Source organism: Micropterus dolomieu, linkage group LG03 (genome assembly GCF_021292245.1).
Source record: "Micropterus dolomieu isolate WLL.071019.BEF.003 ecotype Adirondacks linkage group LG03, ASM2129224v1, whole genome shotgun sequence".
NCBI lineage: Eukaryota > Metazoa > Chordata > Actinopteri > Centrarchiformes > Centrarchidae > Micropterus > Micropterus dolomieu.
In genome coordinates, this window is record NC_060152.1 from 16,209 (window position 1) to 35,157 (window position 18,949).

The 18,949-nt window shown below is 39.4% G+C and overlaps 1 protein-coding gene across 1 annotated transcript in view; it reads left to right on the forward strand.

The window, feature by feature from the left end:
• preb (prolactin regulatory element binding) overlaps positions 1 to 15,838 on the forward strand; it is a 31,489-nt gene extending 15,651 nt beyond the window's left edge. The window contains exons 5-9 of the mRNA XM_046044642.1: positions 7,380 to 7,507; positions 8,293 to 8,466; positions 14,373 to 14,445; positions 14,542 to 14,701; positions 14,797 to 15,838. Of these exons, the coding sequence (XP_045900598.1) occupies positions 7,380 to 7,507; positions 8,293 to 8,466; positions 14,373 to 14,445; positions 14,542 to 14,701; positions 14,797 to 14,891 (630 nt within the window). The 3' untranslated portion in view covers positions 14,892 to 15,838. The remainder of the gene's footprint in view (positions 1 to 7,379; positions 7,508 to 8,292; positions 8,467 to 14,372; positions 14,446 to 14,541; positions 14,702 to 14,796) is intronic.
• The last annotated feature ends 3,111 nt before the right edge of the window (positions 15,839 to 18,949 follow it).

The window sequence follows — 18,949 nt, forward strand, 5'->3', positions numbered from 1 at the left end:
GGAAATTTTGATAGGATGATGATACGCTAATAATTGTTTGAGAAAAACGCTATAAAAAGGAAGTGATGTCATATCTTAGGTTGGGAATGGCCGATCAACACCAAACTTCAGGGCCTTATGTGTCATGCCCCCGTGAGGGGCTGTGCAAAATTTGGTGCAGTTAGCCTCTAGTTGGCGCTATTCAAAAAAAAATCCCATTGACTTACATGCATTTTATATCTCCATAACCACAAGTCCAATTGATACCAAATTTGGGGCAGATGACACCTCTAAAATTTTGTGCAGTTCGGCCTAAAGGTGGCGCTATAATCGAAGCTCAAATACCGTCAGAAAGTCCCATTAATTTCAATGGGATTTTCAACCAAGGCACATTTTGCCTCATAACTACGCGCACATCGCACATTCATAAACGTTATGTCTACAGGTTTGGGGGATTTTGCCGATTCCAATGGTATAAAACACGCCTCTGTGCGATGACGTTTTCATTTCGTAAAATCACAAAAACTGAAAAGCCTATTTTAATTAACTCCTCCAAAGCCGAAGGTTCGATCGGCACGAAACTTGGTACAGACCATCTCTGGACCAAGCCGAACAAAAGTTTGTAGAGGGAATTTTGATCTGCTAAAAAACATCCTAATTATAAGCTAACAAATGTTTGCGCAAATGCTAAAACAAGATGTCATATTCTTATATTTGCAATGGGTGATCTACACCAAACTCGGGGACCTTGTCTTGCACGACCTCCTGAGGGGCTGTGTGAAAATTGGCGTCAGTCGGCCTCTAGGTGGCGCTATTCATTGAAAATCAAACAACACTCCCATAGACATACATTAATTTTATATCTCTGTAACCGCAACTCCCTTATATTTAAGGCGTCAGGAAAGGATATGTTTCAAACTTTATTTCCTATGCCTCATTCATATTTTTACAAATGTCCATAGTGACGCATATATGCTCCTCATAGCAGGTTGACCACATCCATCTCAAAGTTCTTGTCAAAGGCTGTTGCCTTGGTGAGTAATTATTCGCAATTGACCCTTCGCTAAGCCACGCCCCACTTAGTTACTGTTGCTAAGTCCGACAAACTGTCTATTGTTGCACTGCCAGGAGAAACATTGTCAAATTTGTTGGGACGTGCGATTTCAGAAAGAAGCAGACAGTTCTGCCGTTGCATTATACATTTGAAGGTTGTATTCAGGCTGTCAAACTGACTCAAACGGAAAGTGTCGGACCTCAGTTAGAGCGAGTCCTATACTGCGCTGTGTATTCAGGGCGTAGCTTAGCAAAGGGTCAATTAAACAGGAAGCTGTTTTGAGAGCTATACCTAGGGATGGGGATCATTAATTTTTATTGATATTGATACCCTTATTGAGACGATCCGATTCTTTATCAATACCACTATCGATACTTTACTATTATTTAGTGATGGTTATTTCTAAGACCACACCCAACGGGCATGAGGTAGGCCTGCAGGGTATGAGGAAAATATTCAATGTGCGATAACCTTATATATTGCATACATGTCACTTGCGATAAATAAACATATATTGAAGTGTACATATTAACTGCCTGGTTGTTTTTAATTTAATATTTTAAATACAGCTAAATGTTGTTTCTAGACAACAGCAAAGTAACTCAATAACTTTATCTGACATCACAAGTAGTGAGTGACGTTTAGAAAGAACAGTCTGTATCAGTCCCTCCTCCTTTCTCGCTGGCTGCAGGTAACATTACCAGGTAGAAGGAGGAGCGGCTGATTTGTCTCAGCCAGCAGCTGAGCTTTTAAGACTACAGACCAGTCTGTGCTCCAGACAGCTTTCTATTTAGCTTCTTTTTAACATTTGGCTAATGCCAAGCTAGCGTTAGCTGTGCTTGTATAAAACATAAAGGATGAGATACTGAGGACAGAGATGATTAAATTAACCATTTCTACATGTTTAACGTTAAAACCCTAAATGCCTATGTGCACGTGTAGCTCAGTCGGTAGTAGTGGGACTCCCGTTGGGAGGGTCGATCCCAACACACAGCGGATATTTTTTTCTCCCTTGTTAAACAAATTGATTGTAAGGACACTTTTGCACATGCTCACAATAAAGTATGTGCTGCAGTGCATGTGCGCCCCAGTGTTTGATATGCATTCATAAACCAAAGGACCCTTATTTTCATTTCTCTGATGAAATTCAGGGGAATCTAATCGCACGTTTACTGACTGCTTTTTTAGAGGTGTGTTATGCAAGCCAGAAACTCTTGAATGTCCTACAGAACTTTTCAATGTAAAAGCTCCCAATAAACTCAACATGAAGCATTGCTGCAAAAAACGTTCTCACGCTTTTATTTAGTAGGCACAATCGGTTAAGAGGAAGTGATTATGTGAGTAGCTGTTTTGACTGAGATCTGTTTCAGCACCAGCAGCTATAAATTTATTTATCTTTAATAAATCTGTCCGCATTGCTGGCGGACCGGTTCTGGCCCGCGGGCCGCCTATTTTTCAACCACTGCCCTAGACCCAACCGGAAGTCAGCAATTTTGAATTGAATTAGTAACTATCAACCACAAATAATTTCCACACTTCACCTGTGTAATATGTATCGTGTTAACTTCAGAGCCGTGTCAGCAGCCCTGCTGTGTAGAGACCCCAGCTGTCGCTCCACCTGAGGTGCGCAAGGGGCGAGGGCCCGTTCAACGTTGCTTGCAGCTTTAATTATACATTGTCACTGTAGGTGAAGTGTGTAACACACTGAAAATTTCATGTCGCTTGAATTTTTTGTTACACAGAGGTTACTTCCTGTTGCCAGTAGGTGGGGCTTTGACTATACCTAAATATTTGCATGTAGATGTGTTCAGGCCGAGATCATTTTCAAGTGTAACGTTTGTTACAGATTTGATCATGTACAGTGAATTTACAACAGTTTCCTGTTTCATGCCGAAGCATGGAGCTTCGCCGCCACGCCATGGACATGCCGTGAAACAAAACTCAATCTGATTTTCGACGCCATGCCAGACACGCCCTTCGACAGACGCTCACAGTTTGTACAACTTATGAAGTCGAGCTAATTACTCTGGGAGGAGTTTGTTAAAGTAACCTGTATATCGCCAAAAATTATCATTAAATCCAAAATGGCTGACTTCCTGTTGGGTTTAGCACATCACTCCAAGAGGTCTGGACATGATACATGTGCCGCAAACATTTCGTACATTTCGGTGCGGTACCATTTTGCCACGCTTATGTGCAAGACCCATAAAATATGTAATTTTTCGCCCCGCCTGACATGTGAAAAAAGTTTTGTGCGTTTTTGTTTTATTCTCGGGCCCTAAACATATAACAGTAACAGAGGATTAAAACAAGAAATTAAACATGTAACAGGAGATACAGGAGTAGTACAAATGAATGACCGTTAAAGGTGGGGTAAGCGATTGTGGAGAAATCCTATGCCATGACAAATACCATGATATACAGCGAACAACGACACAGGAATGTAACTGTTAGTTAAGTTGTGGGTTAGCAAACTGTGGCTGCAGCTGCTGCAGCAAAGCTAACATGCAGACAGGATGAGACCGTTCCAGAGCCAGCACAGCAGCTCCAGACTACTATAGTTAACATCACAACAACAGCATGTTTTGGTGAAGTAGAGAGTATGCTGAATGTATGTGAACAAGTCTTTTAACGTTACCTGACACACACATTAAGGCTGGAAAAGCTTAAATAGTGTTGTGTGGCAGGTAGTGGGCCACTTTGTTTGTTTTCCATTGACAGAGCTAAGGCTAAGTATAAACCCCAGATCTTTTTGGAGTTTGGAGTTCAAGTAACAGAGTTTAACAAACTATTTATTATATACATATTTATGCTATGTGTGTGCGCCTTCTTGTGTTCAACCATGGTGTGAAACCATTAGAGGACTATGGAAGTGAAGACCCTTGTATCTGTACACTTGGCATTGGCTTTAAACATTTGTCACAGCATTTTAAAATATTAAAACAGATGTTTGAAAAAAAGTTAAATGCATTAATTTGGTACAAAATTAAGAGGCTATCTATGAAGAACTTTGTATGCTTGTAAACAATGTTGTGCTCTAATACAGTGGTTCCCAACCTTTTTTCCTTGGCACCCCCCCTACTTTTATCTAAGAAAAGCTGAGCCCCCCCAACAGCTTACAAAACACTCACACAGAAAAAGATGATGTAATTACTTACTAATAGCGAACAAATGGAGTCAAATGACACCTCCATGGCTCTGTGTAAATCAATGCCAGCTCTTGGTTGGCCTTCACCAACAGTCTCCTGGTGTTTTGTTTCTTGATAGTGTTGTTTAATACCAAGAAAAGGGACTTATAAGGTGTAATATTTACAAAATAGCCTATAGGCCTATAGCTTGCTTAACTTAAGTGTTTTCAACATATACTTTACTTGGGCGGGCCGGACAGGTATAGTTGCACCTGCCAAAGTATATTTGGACAACCCACTTTTGCATTTTGCAGAGAAACGGTGAGGGAGAGTTCATCTGGTATTATGTCAACGAACACGCAGGAAATGTTACATTACGGAGCGAAATTGAACGCACCACTGCAGATGTCACTCACTAACGTTAAGTTTCAGTTTGGATCCACATGCAGCGCACTTGAAAACTGAATCACGGGTGAGTTTATTAAACAGGGCGACTTTATGAAACGTACTGCTGATGGAGGAAGTCAGCATACACATGTACAGGCAGAGAGAGACAGAAAGAGGCGTAGCAAGCCGGCATGTTGCCGTGAGAGACCAGAGGTACAGGCTAGGTGTGGGGAGAAGAGCAGAGGAGCAGATTCAAGTAAATAAACACTTAACTAAGGTGGAAAATTACCTACAATAACCTACTGTTAATACAAATAGCCTACACTGCTACCGAGGCCACCCCCCACCGGCCGCCGGCACAGTTGCCCTGTCGTAATGAGAGCTCAACAGTCTGTGCGTCGGGTGGGATCTGCGACACCAGATCGTGGACTTTTGTGTCGCGATTTTGGTCTCTGTTTCTAAACCATTACAGCCCTACTACTAAGTAGTCTGTCTACTATTTTCAGTGAGAAAAAAATGTATACAGACTTTTGTATAAATTATCTAGTGCGCCAAAGTCTTTTTGGCAACCTCAAAACAGATAAAGGGGTTGGGAACCACTGCTCTAATAAACTATTTGATCATAAACCCAATGTAGAGCTATAAATGGTGATGAAACAGCAACAAAGGTCAACAAATTTGATGTTTTTCCAAAAACCCTAAATCAAAGAATAGAAAATAGAATAAGTAATTTTCCTAACATGTTATTATTGTTGTTTTTTTACTTTTAATGGACACATGTAATATGTTTTATACTTTCAGTGAATTTAATCCAAGTAATTTTATTTCCATACTGTATAGATACCTTATTTTGAAAACCGGGCGTTGTCACATTTGTGTCCTTGCGCTAAATTCATCAAGTCCGACCCAATTTGATAATAATGTTGCATGTGGTTCTCGTAGAAGCAATGCTTCATGTTCTCATAACATGAAGACTTCACAGCCTCTCTTCAGGTAGGACTTTCATACTGCAACACTTGTCTTTGTAAAGAGAGAAACTGACAGGATAAAGTCACTAAGCTCGCACTGGGCCGTTTCACTGGATTTACCATAAAGGCTTGAATACATATGCACTCCAAAAGTAGGCGTGGCTAGCTTAATCGCCTTCTCATAAACGAGTGACAGAAACAGGCCGTTACCGTAGTTACCTGAAAAAGAAAAGTGGTTGTCTTGAGTCGAATGCCAAAGTGTGCGAGCTTATAGTAGTGTGGAGCAGCGGCGCAAAACACAACTTCAGAGGTCTGAAATGTAATTATTATAATAATAATAATGCATTTTATTTAATGGTGCCTTTCATAACTCCCAAGGTCACCTCACAAACAATATACAGATCACTGCATAAAACAACACACACAACAAACAAGCCGCATACAGATAAAATGCATTAAAAACTCAGTACAATATGTTATAAAAAAGCTTGTATAAAAAGATGTGTCTTAAGACGCGTTTTAAAAGTCAACAAGCAGTTGCTACATCAAGGGGATGTGTAAAAATATTTTGGGTTCATTTTGAAACTATGGTGGGCCGCCATGGTCTCATTAATTAATGGGAAACACTGAGTAAACTGTTAGTATGTTAATATATTAATGATTTAATTTTACTATATGCATTGTCATTTTATGTAGTAGTATTCTATATAGCTCACCACCTGTATAATATTTATTCCAGTTGGACAAAACAGCAGTTTCATGTTTGTGAGTTGTTTTCATTCATTAAATCCTTGTGCAAGAAAAATGGCCTACATTTGTCTTTAATTTGTTCATGCTACTATCTCATCAATAATCATAACCATTCATGCAGGAGGAGTTCTACATTTGAAAGTTTAGTGTAGGAGGTCAAATTTTTTTTAATGTTCACCCCCATCCAGGCTGTGATTGGTCAGTTGATGAAAAGTGAAATTGATGAGCACATCCATTTTATGAAAAGTTGAACATGTTTCAACAAAAAACACCTCATTTCAAACATGTAAATGAAGTGTTCTTTTATTGGCAATCATAAATTGTATGTTTGGTTGCTTAATGTATTTTTGGGTGTTTTTGTTGTTTGTTTGTTTTTTTTTAATTTATGCTTATTTTAAATTGTTTGATGTTGTTATTTTTTCGTTTTTTAACATGTTTGAAATAAGTACATCAATCAATCAATACAGCTAAATAGCCAGCTAGGTAAACCCACAACCTCCTTATCTTCTCTCTACTGTCTTTTGACTCACCACTCCAGCTGCTGACATCTCTCTTTGTTTTGTAACGAGCTGCTCAAGCGGCCACCGAGCGACCCACCCACCGGGATCTCTCCCGGTGCTCCTGTGGCTAGCTGGCTTTTATTCTTGCCAGAGTTTCAACAATTCTCATATGATTGACACCAGGGGGGAGGGGGGGATTACTGTAGGTTGTAGTTACTTGCACATAGTTCTCGTAAATCATTTTTCCGGTTCGCACATATAGATTTTTTGGGGCATATGCGAGCAAAATGGTCGCCCTGTAGAGCCCTATATGCTGAATTTGACCGAAAGATATATATTGCTTATATTAATCTCCATGCTTACGAACGTCATGATGTATTCATTAAGTCTGTTTCCATTGCTCTTTGTCAAATTTTGCTTTCATTAATAGATCAACCTTCTTACCATAGCAAAGGGGTTTTGTGATTAAAAACGTATTTGAAAAATTTAAATAAACATGAATGGAAACTAACCCATTGACATGTCTTGGTGGTGATATTTATTGCCAGTTATAAATAATGATATATTGATTTATTAGTAATGGTCAAAATGTTGTGTTGTGTTTCCAATGCAGCACCTGGTGACTGTTGGCCGGGATTTTGCCTGCAGTGTATGGAGTGGCAACCACTTGGCTATGGGTCTTAAATGGCTTGAAACCATGCCTCAGATAGCTGAGAAGACTTATCGATATATGGCTTGCAGGTAAAAAAAAACCAATAAGTTTGTTCTTATGTGAAAGAGCATCGTAGCTTTTCACTTTGTTCACCTCACCAGGTGAACAAAGCTCAGGAGGTAGAGCGGGTTGGCCGTTAATCGGAAGGTCGGCGGTTCAATCCCTGGCTCCCCCTGGTTGCGTGTCGAAGTGTCCTTGGGCAAGATGAATGTATGAATGTGTGTGAATGTTAGTTTCCGTTTGAGCACTTAGACTCAGTGTATGAATGTGTGTGACTGGTGAATGCAGATGTAGTGTAAAAAGCGCTTTGAGTGGTCGAAAAGACTAGAAAGGCGCTATACAAAACTTTACACACGATTAGATGCAATGTATAATGTACATGTTCAGACACTTTTCAACTCTTATTTTAATATTATTTTTTATTTACATAGAAGCAATATCCCTGATTGGCTGACTATATTTGTGGATCGTAGTAACACTCTCCGTGGTAAACAAGTGTCAAAATTGTTTGTAGACAACTACGAAGCGATTCGCAAATGCAAAACAATTTACAAATCGAATATGACCCTCACGCGCAGACAAATCGAATTCTGTTTTTTTATGTAGCTTTCAAGTCACTGATTTCTATTTATGGATCATTGAGATTTTGTAGATTTTGAATCTGTTTGTGGATCATGTTTTGTTTACAAATTGTGATATATATTTGTGACTCAGTCTGTACATTTACAATGATAATGACATTGATTTACCCCTTACATAACCATCTGAATGATGCCACAGTGACTATACATGGTTGCATTTTTATGCATTTCAGGTTTGGAAAGGTAGAAGACCATAAAGATGCCCTGAGGCTTTATACAGTCCAGATCCCCCATAAACGAGATAGAAAACCTCCTCCTTGCTACCTCACCAAGTGGGACGGCAAGAGCTTCCTGCCTATGCTGACGGCTCCCTGTGGCACTGAGGTCATCTCCAGTCTGGCTGTCAGGTAACTGATTGGTTGATATTATAACATGTTAAGCAGGGATGCTGAGAGACTTGCCTTAGACACGAGGAGGGTAGGGTTCGTCAGGACTGCCTGGTGGCCCAGGATTAGGTTCTCAGAGTCTCATTACTTCTCATGTGACCTGTTGGCTTTGCTTCTTTGCTTAACAGCTGGTCCACTGTACTCCCTGTCTAGCAATTTCTGAAACAGAAACAGAAAGGCTGTTTGTGTCTTCAGACTACACTTTCTCATTTAGTAGCTAGTATTGTAGTGGATTGCCTGTATGTTTGGGGTGCCAGCTGGAGCCTTGTCCTACAATGTTAATGGGTGCTCTTATTCAGGACAATCCCCCACATTGATACATGAGTCAGTGCTCAAAATCTGGTCGTGAACCCACTCATTTGTAATAACCCAAACACTGCATGCACACAAATAAACAAAGCAATAATCAGAGTTATAAATCAGTGTATTGAAAATACAAAACACAAAGAAAAATGCCTTTCACAGTCAGCTCTAATAATTCAATAACAAAATAAGGAGTCCAAGGCTCAACAAAACAAACGCCACACAGTGGGAATTCAAATGTTGAAGAACAAAATACCACACTAGTCATACCTCAGCAAACCCCTTTCCCAACAAGTCAAAACAAAAGATCTTTGGAGGTTTCAGTTCTGGTTTACCCTGCTAGAGTGAGTACTCTTCCCCTAAACAAAACAAAATAGTATCTCTGCAAGCCAAAGCAAAGCAAAACTCTCAGACGCTGTCGGAGTTACCTCATGACCACGGTCCTGATGGCAACCGGATTAAAGTGACAGAGCAAGGTTTTCCTTTTCCCAAAGCTGTTATCTGTGCAAATAGTGGTCATAGCTGGCTCTGAGACTGGGAGCTCGGAGCACCTGGGGAGTGTTGGTGTTTACACCTCCATTCAAGAACTAGAGGAGGTCAGGCCAGGGATGGTGGGAATCCAGCAGGGAATGATGGCAGGTAGTGGGCAACGAAACCCTGCAAAGCAGCTTCCCAGTGAACCTGGCCTGAACAGGACCACACACAGCCTCACAAACCCACAGGAAATATAGAACCGAGGGGATTTATAGTTTCCTGATGGTAAGATCATTTTAGGTTTTGCTAAACTGCTAACTGGATCTGCCTGTAGCTATAGTTAGTTAGCTCGGTTAGCTGTGCACCTATTGGACCGCTAGGTTTGGTGACCCGGGGTGCCAAGAGCCAAACCCAGCAGGAAAACCACTTCAGCGCTGTATTCCATTGGCAAATTGGCCTCTGTCGGTCTCGGAGGCTGTGTTCAGTGCCGGTCTGGCAGCTTTCTTAGCTCACTGGGAGCTGCAACCAGTCCACACAGAGGCTGCATGACGGGGTGGGGTGGGCATAATGCACATTCAGCACTATTGGCTACTGTAAACGCCAGTCAGTATTTGCAACAAGTCCCTCCGTAAGCAGAAGAAGACCATGGGATCAAATGCCATAGCGAAGTGGATAGTGACACACTGCATGCTGATTAGTATTGGGGAAGATGTCGGTCTTACGAACGCGTTCTTAAAATCACAACATAGTTGCTTGTCCCCGCGGGCTTGCTTCTGTGCACTACGCAGCTGTAGCCTATTTAACTTAAAATTATAAGCTATATAACTATACCTGATAGGCCTTCAACTAGTTTTGCGGTGATGCTCTGCCATGTGAATTCCCTCCTGTTGATGTCCTATATAGTAAACAGTAATAGATTCTGGTCCGCGTCGCGTACAAAAAGTTCAAGACAATTAAACTTCGGCGGTGGACATATTCGTGACGCGACCACTTCACCTCATTCTAACAAGGACACTTGCTACAGAACATAGCCTGTTTATGCTGCTCCCTGATAAAAGAAAAATGTTTCTGCTCATACCTGTTCCAGAAAATCATGTGATTAATCGTAATTAAAAATTTTAATCGTTGCCTAGCACTAAAAAAATTATAGTAAAATCTATAAAATGTTACAATAATTTATAGATCTGAGAGGTTGTTGGAAAGCACAAGTGAAACACTTAAAGCAATTCAGTATTACTTCTATACTGATGGGAGACTACTTCTTAACTAATATTTAAAAGCTTGGCATCTCAGCTCCTGGACCACACCTCACATATCAACCACTGAACATTATTAGATATTAGATAGACAGTGTTAACACAGGCATAAATGGCAATCCTGTACCAGAGATGGTCAATCTACCATCATCCTGTAGTGGGACAACCGTGTGGATTTGTGCATTTTATATTAAATAAATTTGGAGCTACTCCAAATTCCTCTTTTCCTCTCCCAGAGCGGAGCAGGGGGGTTAAAGAACAACTTCAACAGACTGCTGAAGAGACCCCAACGGAAGGGGGGTGTAAAGTTGCTTTCTTTAAGTGCTATGCCTGAGCAGCCTGATCATAAAACTGGCACCTTTTTGATCTACGAAGCTGATAACGCGGTGCCTGACTGTTAAACTGACAAAAGGGAAATTAACCAGAGATTACAAACAGCCTATCGGAAAGGCAGGAAATCCTAAACTGCCCCCCCCCCCCCCCCTACCTAGAGGTCTGGAGACTCTAGGATTATAACAACTCCGGTGGTGCCCCGAAACGAGAAATATCATTTGAGTTTATGAATATTAAAATTAATAATTGGGTATTAATTCTCATAAATTTATTAAAATTCATAACTAATTTAGCCATGCTACAATCCCCACCAGAGATGAGCCTAGTGAGGGTGGTGTTGTCAGTATGTTGTCTTCGCTGTTGCTATCTAACTAGCTAAACTCCTGTATGCAAAATGATGACTTGAGTCGCAGTTAAGCTTTTCTTGCTGTTTACTGTGGCTGTCAACATCATCTTACACAGATAGGTGAATACTGCAACAAAACAGAGCACCAACATCTCCATTTTGTTAGCTGCATGGGTTTTCTTATGTGAATATATACACACACACACACACACAGTGGGGAGAACAAGTATTTGATACACTGCTGATTTTGCAGGTTTTCCTACTTACAAAGCATGTAGAGGTCTATAATTTTTATCATAGGTACACTTCAACTGTGAGAGACGGACTTTAAAACAAAAATCCAGAAAATCACATTTTATTTTTAAATAATTAATTTTTAATTTTAGCTCGACGTGACCGAGTTAGCTCATGCTAAGGAGCTAATGCTGTATGCTACTTTCCGTTAGCAGAGGTAGCTTATAAACCCCCGGTGCTGTACGGTGGAGGCTGGAACCTGTGCCTGTTTTGTTACCAGTAGGGATGGGACGCTCGATACTGACGTGTCGACGCTTTGACGAGTTTCGAAAAACTGCTTCAAAGCGTGATTCAAAACGTCAATGTCACGTGACCACAGTGAAGGCTTCGGTGCGTTTCACCCCTGTTTCGACAGGTGGCACACTTGCTGCTTCTACGCTTGATTCACAGTGTTTGGAACAAACTGCACATCAGCCTCTAACTCATTTGACAGATTTGTTCCAAGGACACACAATGATTTGATTTATTGGAGCGACCTGCTGTAGTATATTCGCACCTGTAGGCCACAAAATACTTTTTGCCAGCAACAAATGTTCCATGTGACGTTTTTCAATTTTTCCAAGGCTGGGTATGTCAATTATGAAAAAAAACCGACTAAATAAATAATAAATTTAATAAAAATATAAAAATTCTTGACATATAACAAATGTGAGACATTGTTCCATTTTTCATTTATCATTCTTGAAACAACTTTACTCAGTTACAGATTTTTAATCCATTATACCTCACTGCAAGCACTATTATTAATTATTATTACACTAGGGCCTATATCTTTTCTGCTAATTATCATTACACATCTGTTAATAAGCTAATGTGTAATACTGTAGATTTCCACATTTATTACTATATTCTTAGATTTGTATGCTTTATTATATTCTCTATTCACTAACTTCAACTTTATTTCTATTCTGTTTAGGACTTGCGAGTATCTGCAACAAAGAATTCCCCCTCGTAGATCAATAAAGTATTTCGATTGTGAAAATAGATAGGGTAGTGGTTAAGACAAATGCCTTTAGTGTGAGAGATGTGGGTTCGATTCCCACTGTGATACATGTGTCCCTGAACAAGACACTTAACCCCTAGTTGCTCTCAAGGTGCGCCCTCTGACACAGCAATTGTGTTTTGCTTTTGAGAGAAGCGTCAGCTAAATGAGTGATTACTTCTGAAACAACACACAGATGTGTTTTATTAAAAAGATTTTTATTGCGATCCCCATCTGCTGTCTCTGACAATCTGAAAGCATTTGTTTGTTTGTTGCATGGTGATTTCTCTGAAATCCTGTTGGTCATGTATTGAGAAGACGTTTAGAATTGTAAATGCTGGTCATTCATTGTTTCAATGAAACCCCTACCAAGATGTGTCGATATCAAAAGTGACCAATAGGTGTCACCGTGGAAACGGGTGTCGAAGTGTTTCGAAGCCTCGACACAATTCCAGCACAATTGCTTCAAACGTTTCAATGTTTCACAAAGCCTCGCTTTGCCCATCACTAGCTAACAGATGGCGGACTGAGTGCTAGGGGCCTTTACGAAACTAGACCCTCGCCATTTCCACTCCAAGACGGAGTGAACTCTGAACGGAGTCACCCTCACAGCCAAATCCAGCTCCCTAACCCGCGTAGGGTTTAAATACAGCGACAACTTTCTGTCTAACTACCCTCTCCCCACAGTGTAAATAGGATCTGACGCTACCGCTGTACTCACTGCTATAATATGCGTATCAAATAAACAACAATTGTATTAAGATTCAGGATTGATGTTGAGGCAAAGTGTGTTTTTTACAATAACGAAACTGAAAGAATTTGTCATTCATTTTGTGGTTGTGTTCCTGTCGAATATTTCTTTAAGAACATGATTTTATATATTTATTAAAAATAAATATTATATTCTTTTATGAAAAGATTGGTATTCTTAAAAAAAAAAAAAGCCTATATATTTGAACCTCTTAATCTTAGCCTATATTAAAAATGTTACATTTACAAACACAACATTTCAATATAAATCATACATTATATTGAAATATATAAAGACTTAGGCTAACTATTTTTCTTTAATGCTTTTGTTGCTTGTTACATAGCTTAATCCCCCTGTGTATCCCGTTGTGTCAATGTTCTGTTATTCTGTTGTTTAATGTAGGCTAAATAGCCTTTTGGCTGAAGATTTTCATATAAGATGAATACGATTCAATAAGACAACGTTTGTATTGTCTCATCAGACAAGAGCATTTTTTTATTAAACACAAAATACTAAAATTAGCGATTTGCACTAAAATCATTTTTTGAACCAGGCTGTAAACATGTTTGATTCTGCTGTAAAGTTGGGCATTTTAATATTGGGGTTAGTGGAGATGGACTCCCTTCTGCAGCCAGCCTCAAGTGGCCACTTGATGAATTGCAGTTTCAGATGCTTCCATATTGGCTTCAGGCGGGAGACCGGAAGTTTGCCGCTCAGGCGCCACAAATAAATGAATGCATGGGAAACACTGTACTGGATATCACTCACCATATTAGCCAGTAAACACAAACCCAGTAATAAACAAACAGAACGGAAGTTAACTTCGGGCCGGGCTCGTCACCTTGGCAAAAATAACTAGACAGACTACAGATGTGAATGTTAGGGTCGCGAAATATTTTCAACTTCAGAAAGGGGTCAGACTGCCAGAAAGGTTAAGAACCCCTGTCCTAGAGCATATCCCGTATCAAATGTCTTTCAAAATAAAAACATTCTTAACATTATGCCTTTAAGGGCAACACAGTCAGTAAACTTACAGAAGCTGGAGGTACTAATGACTAGAGGTAACCTCATTTTGTTTGTAAAGGTTAATCAGCATTGTGATGTTAACTTAAACCTTGTCCTTGACAGTGACTCTGGAACATTTCTTGGCCTTGGAACTGTGACAGGATCAGTGGCAATCTACATCGCTTTCTCCCTACAGGTAAAGGCCATCTGGACACATCTCAAACTAACAGGTACATAAATCAATCTAGCAGCCTGCTGTATGATAACTTGGTCTTACTCTTTGTGTTTGTAGAAGCTGTATTATGTACAGGAGTCCCATGGCATTGTTGTAACAGACCTAGCCTTCCTGCCTGACACTCTGAAAGGCAAAAATATCAAAGGGACTAATGAAACCGCCATGTTGAGTGTAGCTGTGGACAGCCGCTGTCAAGTCCATGCTGTCAGCAAACGAAGTAAGTCCTGCATCATCATCCAATGAAAATACTAACATAATAACCTCAGACTTTCTCACCTTATATTTTGTGCCTTTATTTTGCATTTCTTCCAGGATCCTTTCCTATTTGGCTGGTGCTGTTCTTCTGTGGGCTCATGGTGGTAGGAGGAGTCCTCCTTCTGCAGTACCTCTTTCCAGGATTTATTTAAATCATACAAGCGTTGTCGCATGTCAGAGTTGACGGAGCTCGGACACATCTTCATTTGCCTTACTTTGCCGCTGTCAACATCAGCATTCCTCAATCCAACATCCAAACCTTGTACTGCATCACAACCCCCAGCTGAGCCTATGAAGGCTATTCCAGCTTTTATGGCGCCCTGACATTGTTCCCCGTCAGCTCTTACTCAGGGTTGTTCTTCTCAGACCTGTAAACCCAGTTTAGTCAAACCAGGACAGACTGGGATTTTATTTGCTTTCATCTCTATCAATTAACATAACATTTTTTGGAGTGGCTCAGGTTTGTGAATGTTAAAGGGTGGGATCATATCTTTATATTGACATATGTAAAAAACATCTATAAATGACTGACATATAAAGTGTCTGATTTAGTTTTGTTGTTTACACCTAGACACTTTGAATTAGCCATTCTCTTTGAAAAACTACTTCTAGGGCTTTTATTTTTACATTTGATCCACTAGTGGGCAGCAGAGACCAGACAGTTTACAGTCCTCTGGTAAAGGGCTGCCGGTGAAGATAAAATAGCATGATAAAATATCTGCTAGTCTTAGTACATTGGATTTTTGAATTTAAACATACTGCTAAATATTTAGACTTTGACAGGGTTGCCCAGTGTCAAGTAAACATTTCAGCAGAAAGTTGCAACCTACAAATGAAGAATCAACTGATATTATTCCAAAGAACCAGATGTGGGAAAGTACTAACGAAGTTGCTATAAGGCAGGAAGTTTGTGTAAATGACACGAAATGACGATGTTATTTTTACTAGAGTGAAAGCTGGATATTTCCTTTAATTTAATGTAAACATTCTGACTGCAGATATGTTGCCCAACAGATATGATACCCATTTTATTGCAACTAACTTGGGGAAATTATAGAAGAAATAAAATATGAATAAGAAAGGTAACTTTAAAAATAAACACTTTTGGTCTTGTTATGGTTCATTATCCTGACAAAGTCTCTGGTCTGCAAACTTTACAGCAACAATAACTGTTTTGTTTTTTTGGCCATTTGGAACAGCAGAGACACGTTTACATACACTTTCAATTCAATTAAATTTTAGACCATACTCTATGATGTTGACTCTGTGAGACACATGAATAATTAAAATGTTTAAAAAATCTTGTCTAACATTGACATAAACCAAATACAAAAAACCTTTGAATTTGATGAGATCATTTTAATACCCTTATTCCAAAACTCTATTTTCTATTTTGGCAAACACGCAGTAAATAAATAGGAGTAACTTGAGACTCTACATTTTTAAAAAAAATCAATAATATTGTTATTATATGTATTTTGTTTAACAGGAGAGGAAAGACGCATTTCCTTGAAATGTTATACTTTACTGTGATTTTGCTCAAAGCTCGTGAATGTAAATTCTCTATATGAACTCTTCAAGACCTTTTTTTGACCTACTTCAGATGTGCCTGGTTTAAATGAAATGTTACCCAAATTTGCAGTAAAACTAGATAATGTATTTCTACAGAATTACAGAGATCCAAACCACTTCACTGTCAAAAGGAATTTAAAACACTTTTCAGAACAAGCATTTCTGTTTGATTTCTTCTACAGTGATATTGGGTTTGCCATGGCAATTCCTAATGCATGCCTGGTCTTAAATTAAAAAAATTTTGAGTCCTTAACAGGAACAATCCTTGGTTTTGTTGCTGAAATGTGAAATGGATGCTCCCTGGCACAAAGCGTGAATAACTAAATCATCCACTAATTGGCAATATTTTCGTCAGCAGTGTGTCACTGTGAAAAATCTGAAAGTAAAGGAAACCAACAACATTTTGGAAAACAATTACATCAGTATCACATAATCCTACTTCATCCTTACCCAATGAAATTGTTTCTACCTAAGGTTTTACCACTATCTCAGTTGGAGAGGAAATATGTGCTGCAATCATTTCCTCCCATTGTCTGTGATTATAATGGACCTTATTGGGCTAACAAATTGGGCCCTCAGACCTTTTCATTTAAGCTTTTTAAGAATCTTTGTATTCAAAAAAGTCACCTGGGCGAATCAGTTAGAACCAAGGCTTTTATTTAGGGCTTTCAAAGCTAACACGATAGTAACAAGTTAACGCAAATTCCTTTTTTGACGCACGATTTACACATGCACATTCTAAAATTATGACCCTCGGCCTGCCCCTGTAGTTTGGGAAAATAGAGGAAGCAGTAGAATAGAATATACTTTATTGTCCCCTAAGAGAAATTTGTCATGGACTCAAAGTGCGTAGTGCATAGTAGTAGCTTCTGGTGCCAGTGCAGCAGTAATGCTGTGGATGGCAGAAACAAACCTTGTGCCAGTTCACACTAAAGATTTGCAACGAAACATTTTGAAACTTGCCACTCCCTGCAATGTGCCAGTGTTCTGACGATTCATGCTTCCTTTTCAAAAAATGCTTCCTTAATGCAAGTTGATAGCGTCTAACCCTAACCCTACCCCAACCACATACACAAAACGGCAAAGTAGTACACCTTGATAGGTAGCATAAATCGACAGAACACTGGTCTGCAACGTTCTAAAACCTGCCAGTTTACACCGCTGCAACTACAAGACCAGACAGCGTATCGTTTCCATAGCAACAACTCTCCATTAGTTTAATCTAACAGCGGCTTTTCAGGCTTTTTGTAGATTCTTTTTCTGATTTTATGACTTACCTACTATGTTACAATGTTGGCCAAAGCTTCAAATAATGAGGTTAAAGTATTTAAAAGAAATCCCTGTGAGCAAAAACCTCAAATTTCCTCCTGTTCTGAATGCTCTGTTTTTAACTGCTTTTTCTACCTTTCTACGTAATACCGTCATTTGCCCCCACAGCAACAGCACAGCAACGCTCAGTCTGCCGTTACCACCGTGCGACAACAACAGCTTGGTAACATGCTTCAGGTCTTGGCCAATCAGAAGACAGTGGGCTTTATGAGGGGTAGCCTTAAAGAGACAGGAGCATCTACAGCTTGTTTCATACAGAGGCTGAAATGAAGGCCTATATATATATATATATATATAAGAGTCAGTGTAAGAGAAAACATTTTTTTCATGCAAAGCTGTTACACAGGAGTCGCAGAACTACAATCTGCTCAGTCTCTGTGTCCCACTATGACCAGTCCACCTCTGTCCCACTGTGCAACATAAAAGAGGCGCTAAAAGAGGCTCCAGAGTCAGTGACAGAAACAGCAGACAGGCCTCACCCATCTCACTGAAGGTAGAATATGGAAGATTCTATTGGAATTTAATATTTGCAACCCACAGACAACAATCCACAAATGTGCATATGATGCACCAATATTTCACTATCCACAGATATGTATTTTTACATTTGTGATGTGTAAAATCAGATCCACAAACATTTTTGCACATTTGCAGATTGCTTCCTGTCAATTTGCGGGTCATGTTACATTTATAACTTCCGTTTTACGCATTTGTGAATTTTTTTCCAATGTGTACTGCGGATCATATCCGCAGAAATACAGTGCAGTTTGCAAATATGTACAATTTACTCTGTACACACATTGTAATTTCACATGCAAAGTGTTATTTACACACAAAATAGTTTTTACACATTTGGCGATCACTTCCTGTTAATTTGTGGCTCACGTTACATTTGTGACTTTTGTGTGGACATTTTGTCTAATATGTGACACAAACCTGAAAAAAATAAATAAATAGAAAGAGATCTCATTTATAAACAGTGATACGTACAAAACAGGGCTGGAAATGTGCATACGCCACTTCCCAAGCAAAGGTTGTGATCTATAAAAAACAAACTTGATAGGAGAATGTGGAGTTTTGTAAGTAAAATCTGAACCTGCGTACGCACAAAAACGAAATGGCGACTCACATGGCAGAAGGATGAAACAGTTATGAATGAATAGGCCTAAAACAAAATAAAATATTACCTCTGAGTATTATAGGCTTAAAGCCTTCTTGAATAAAACACCCGTTTCACAAATTTTCCCTGAAGTGCGCAAAAAAAACATCATTTAAGATCATTTGCAGCGCACACGAAAAGAACCAGATC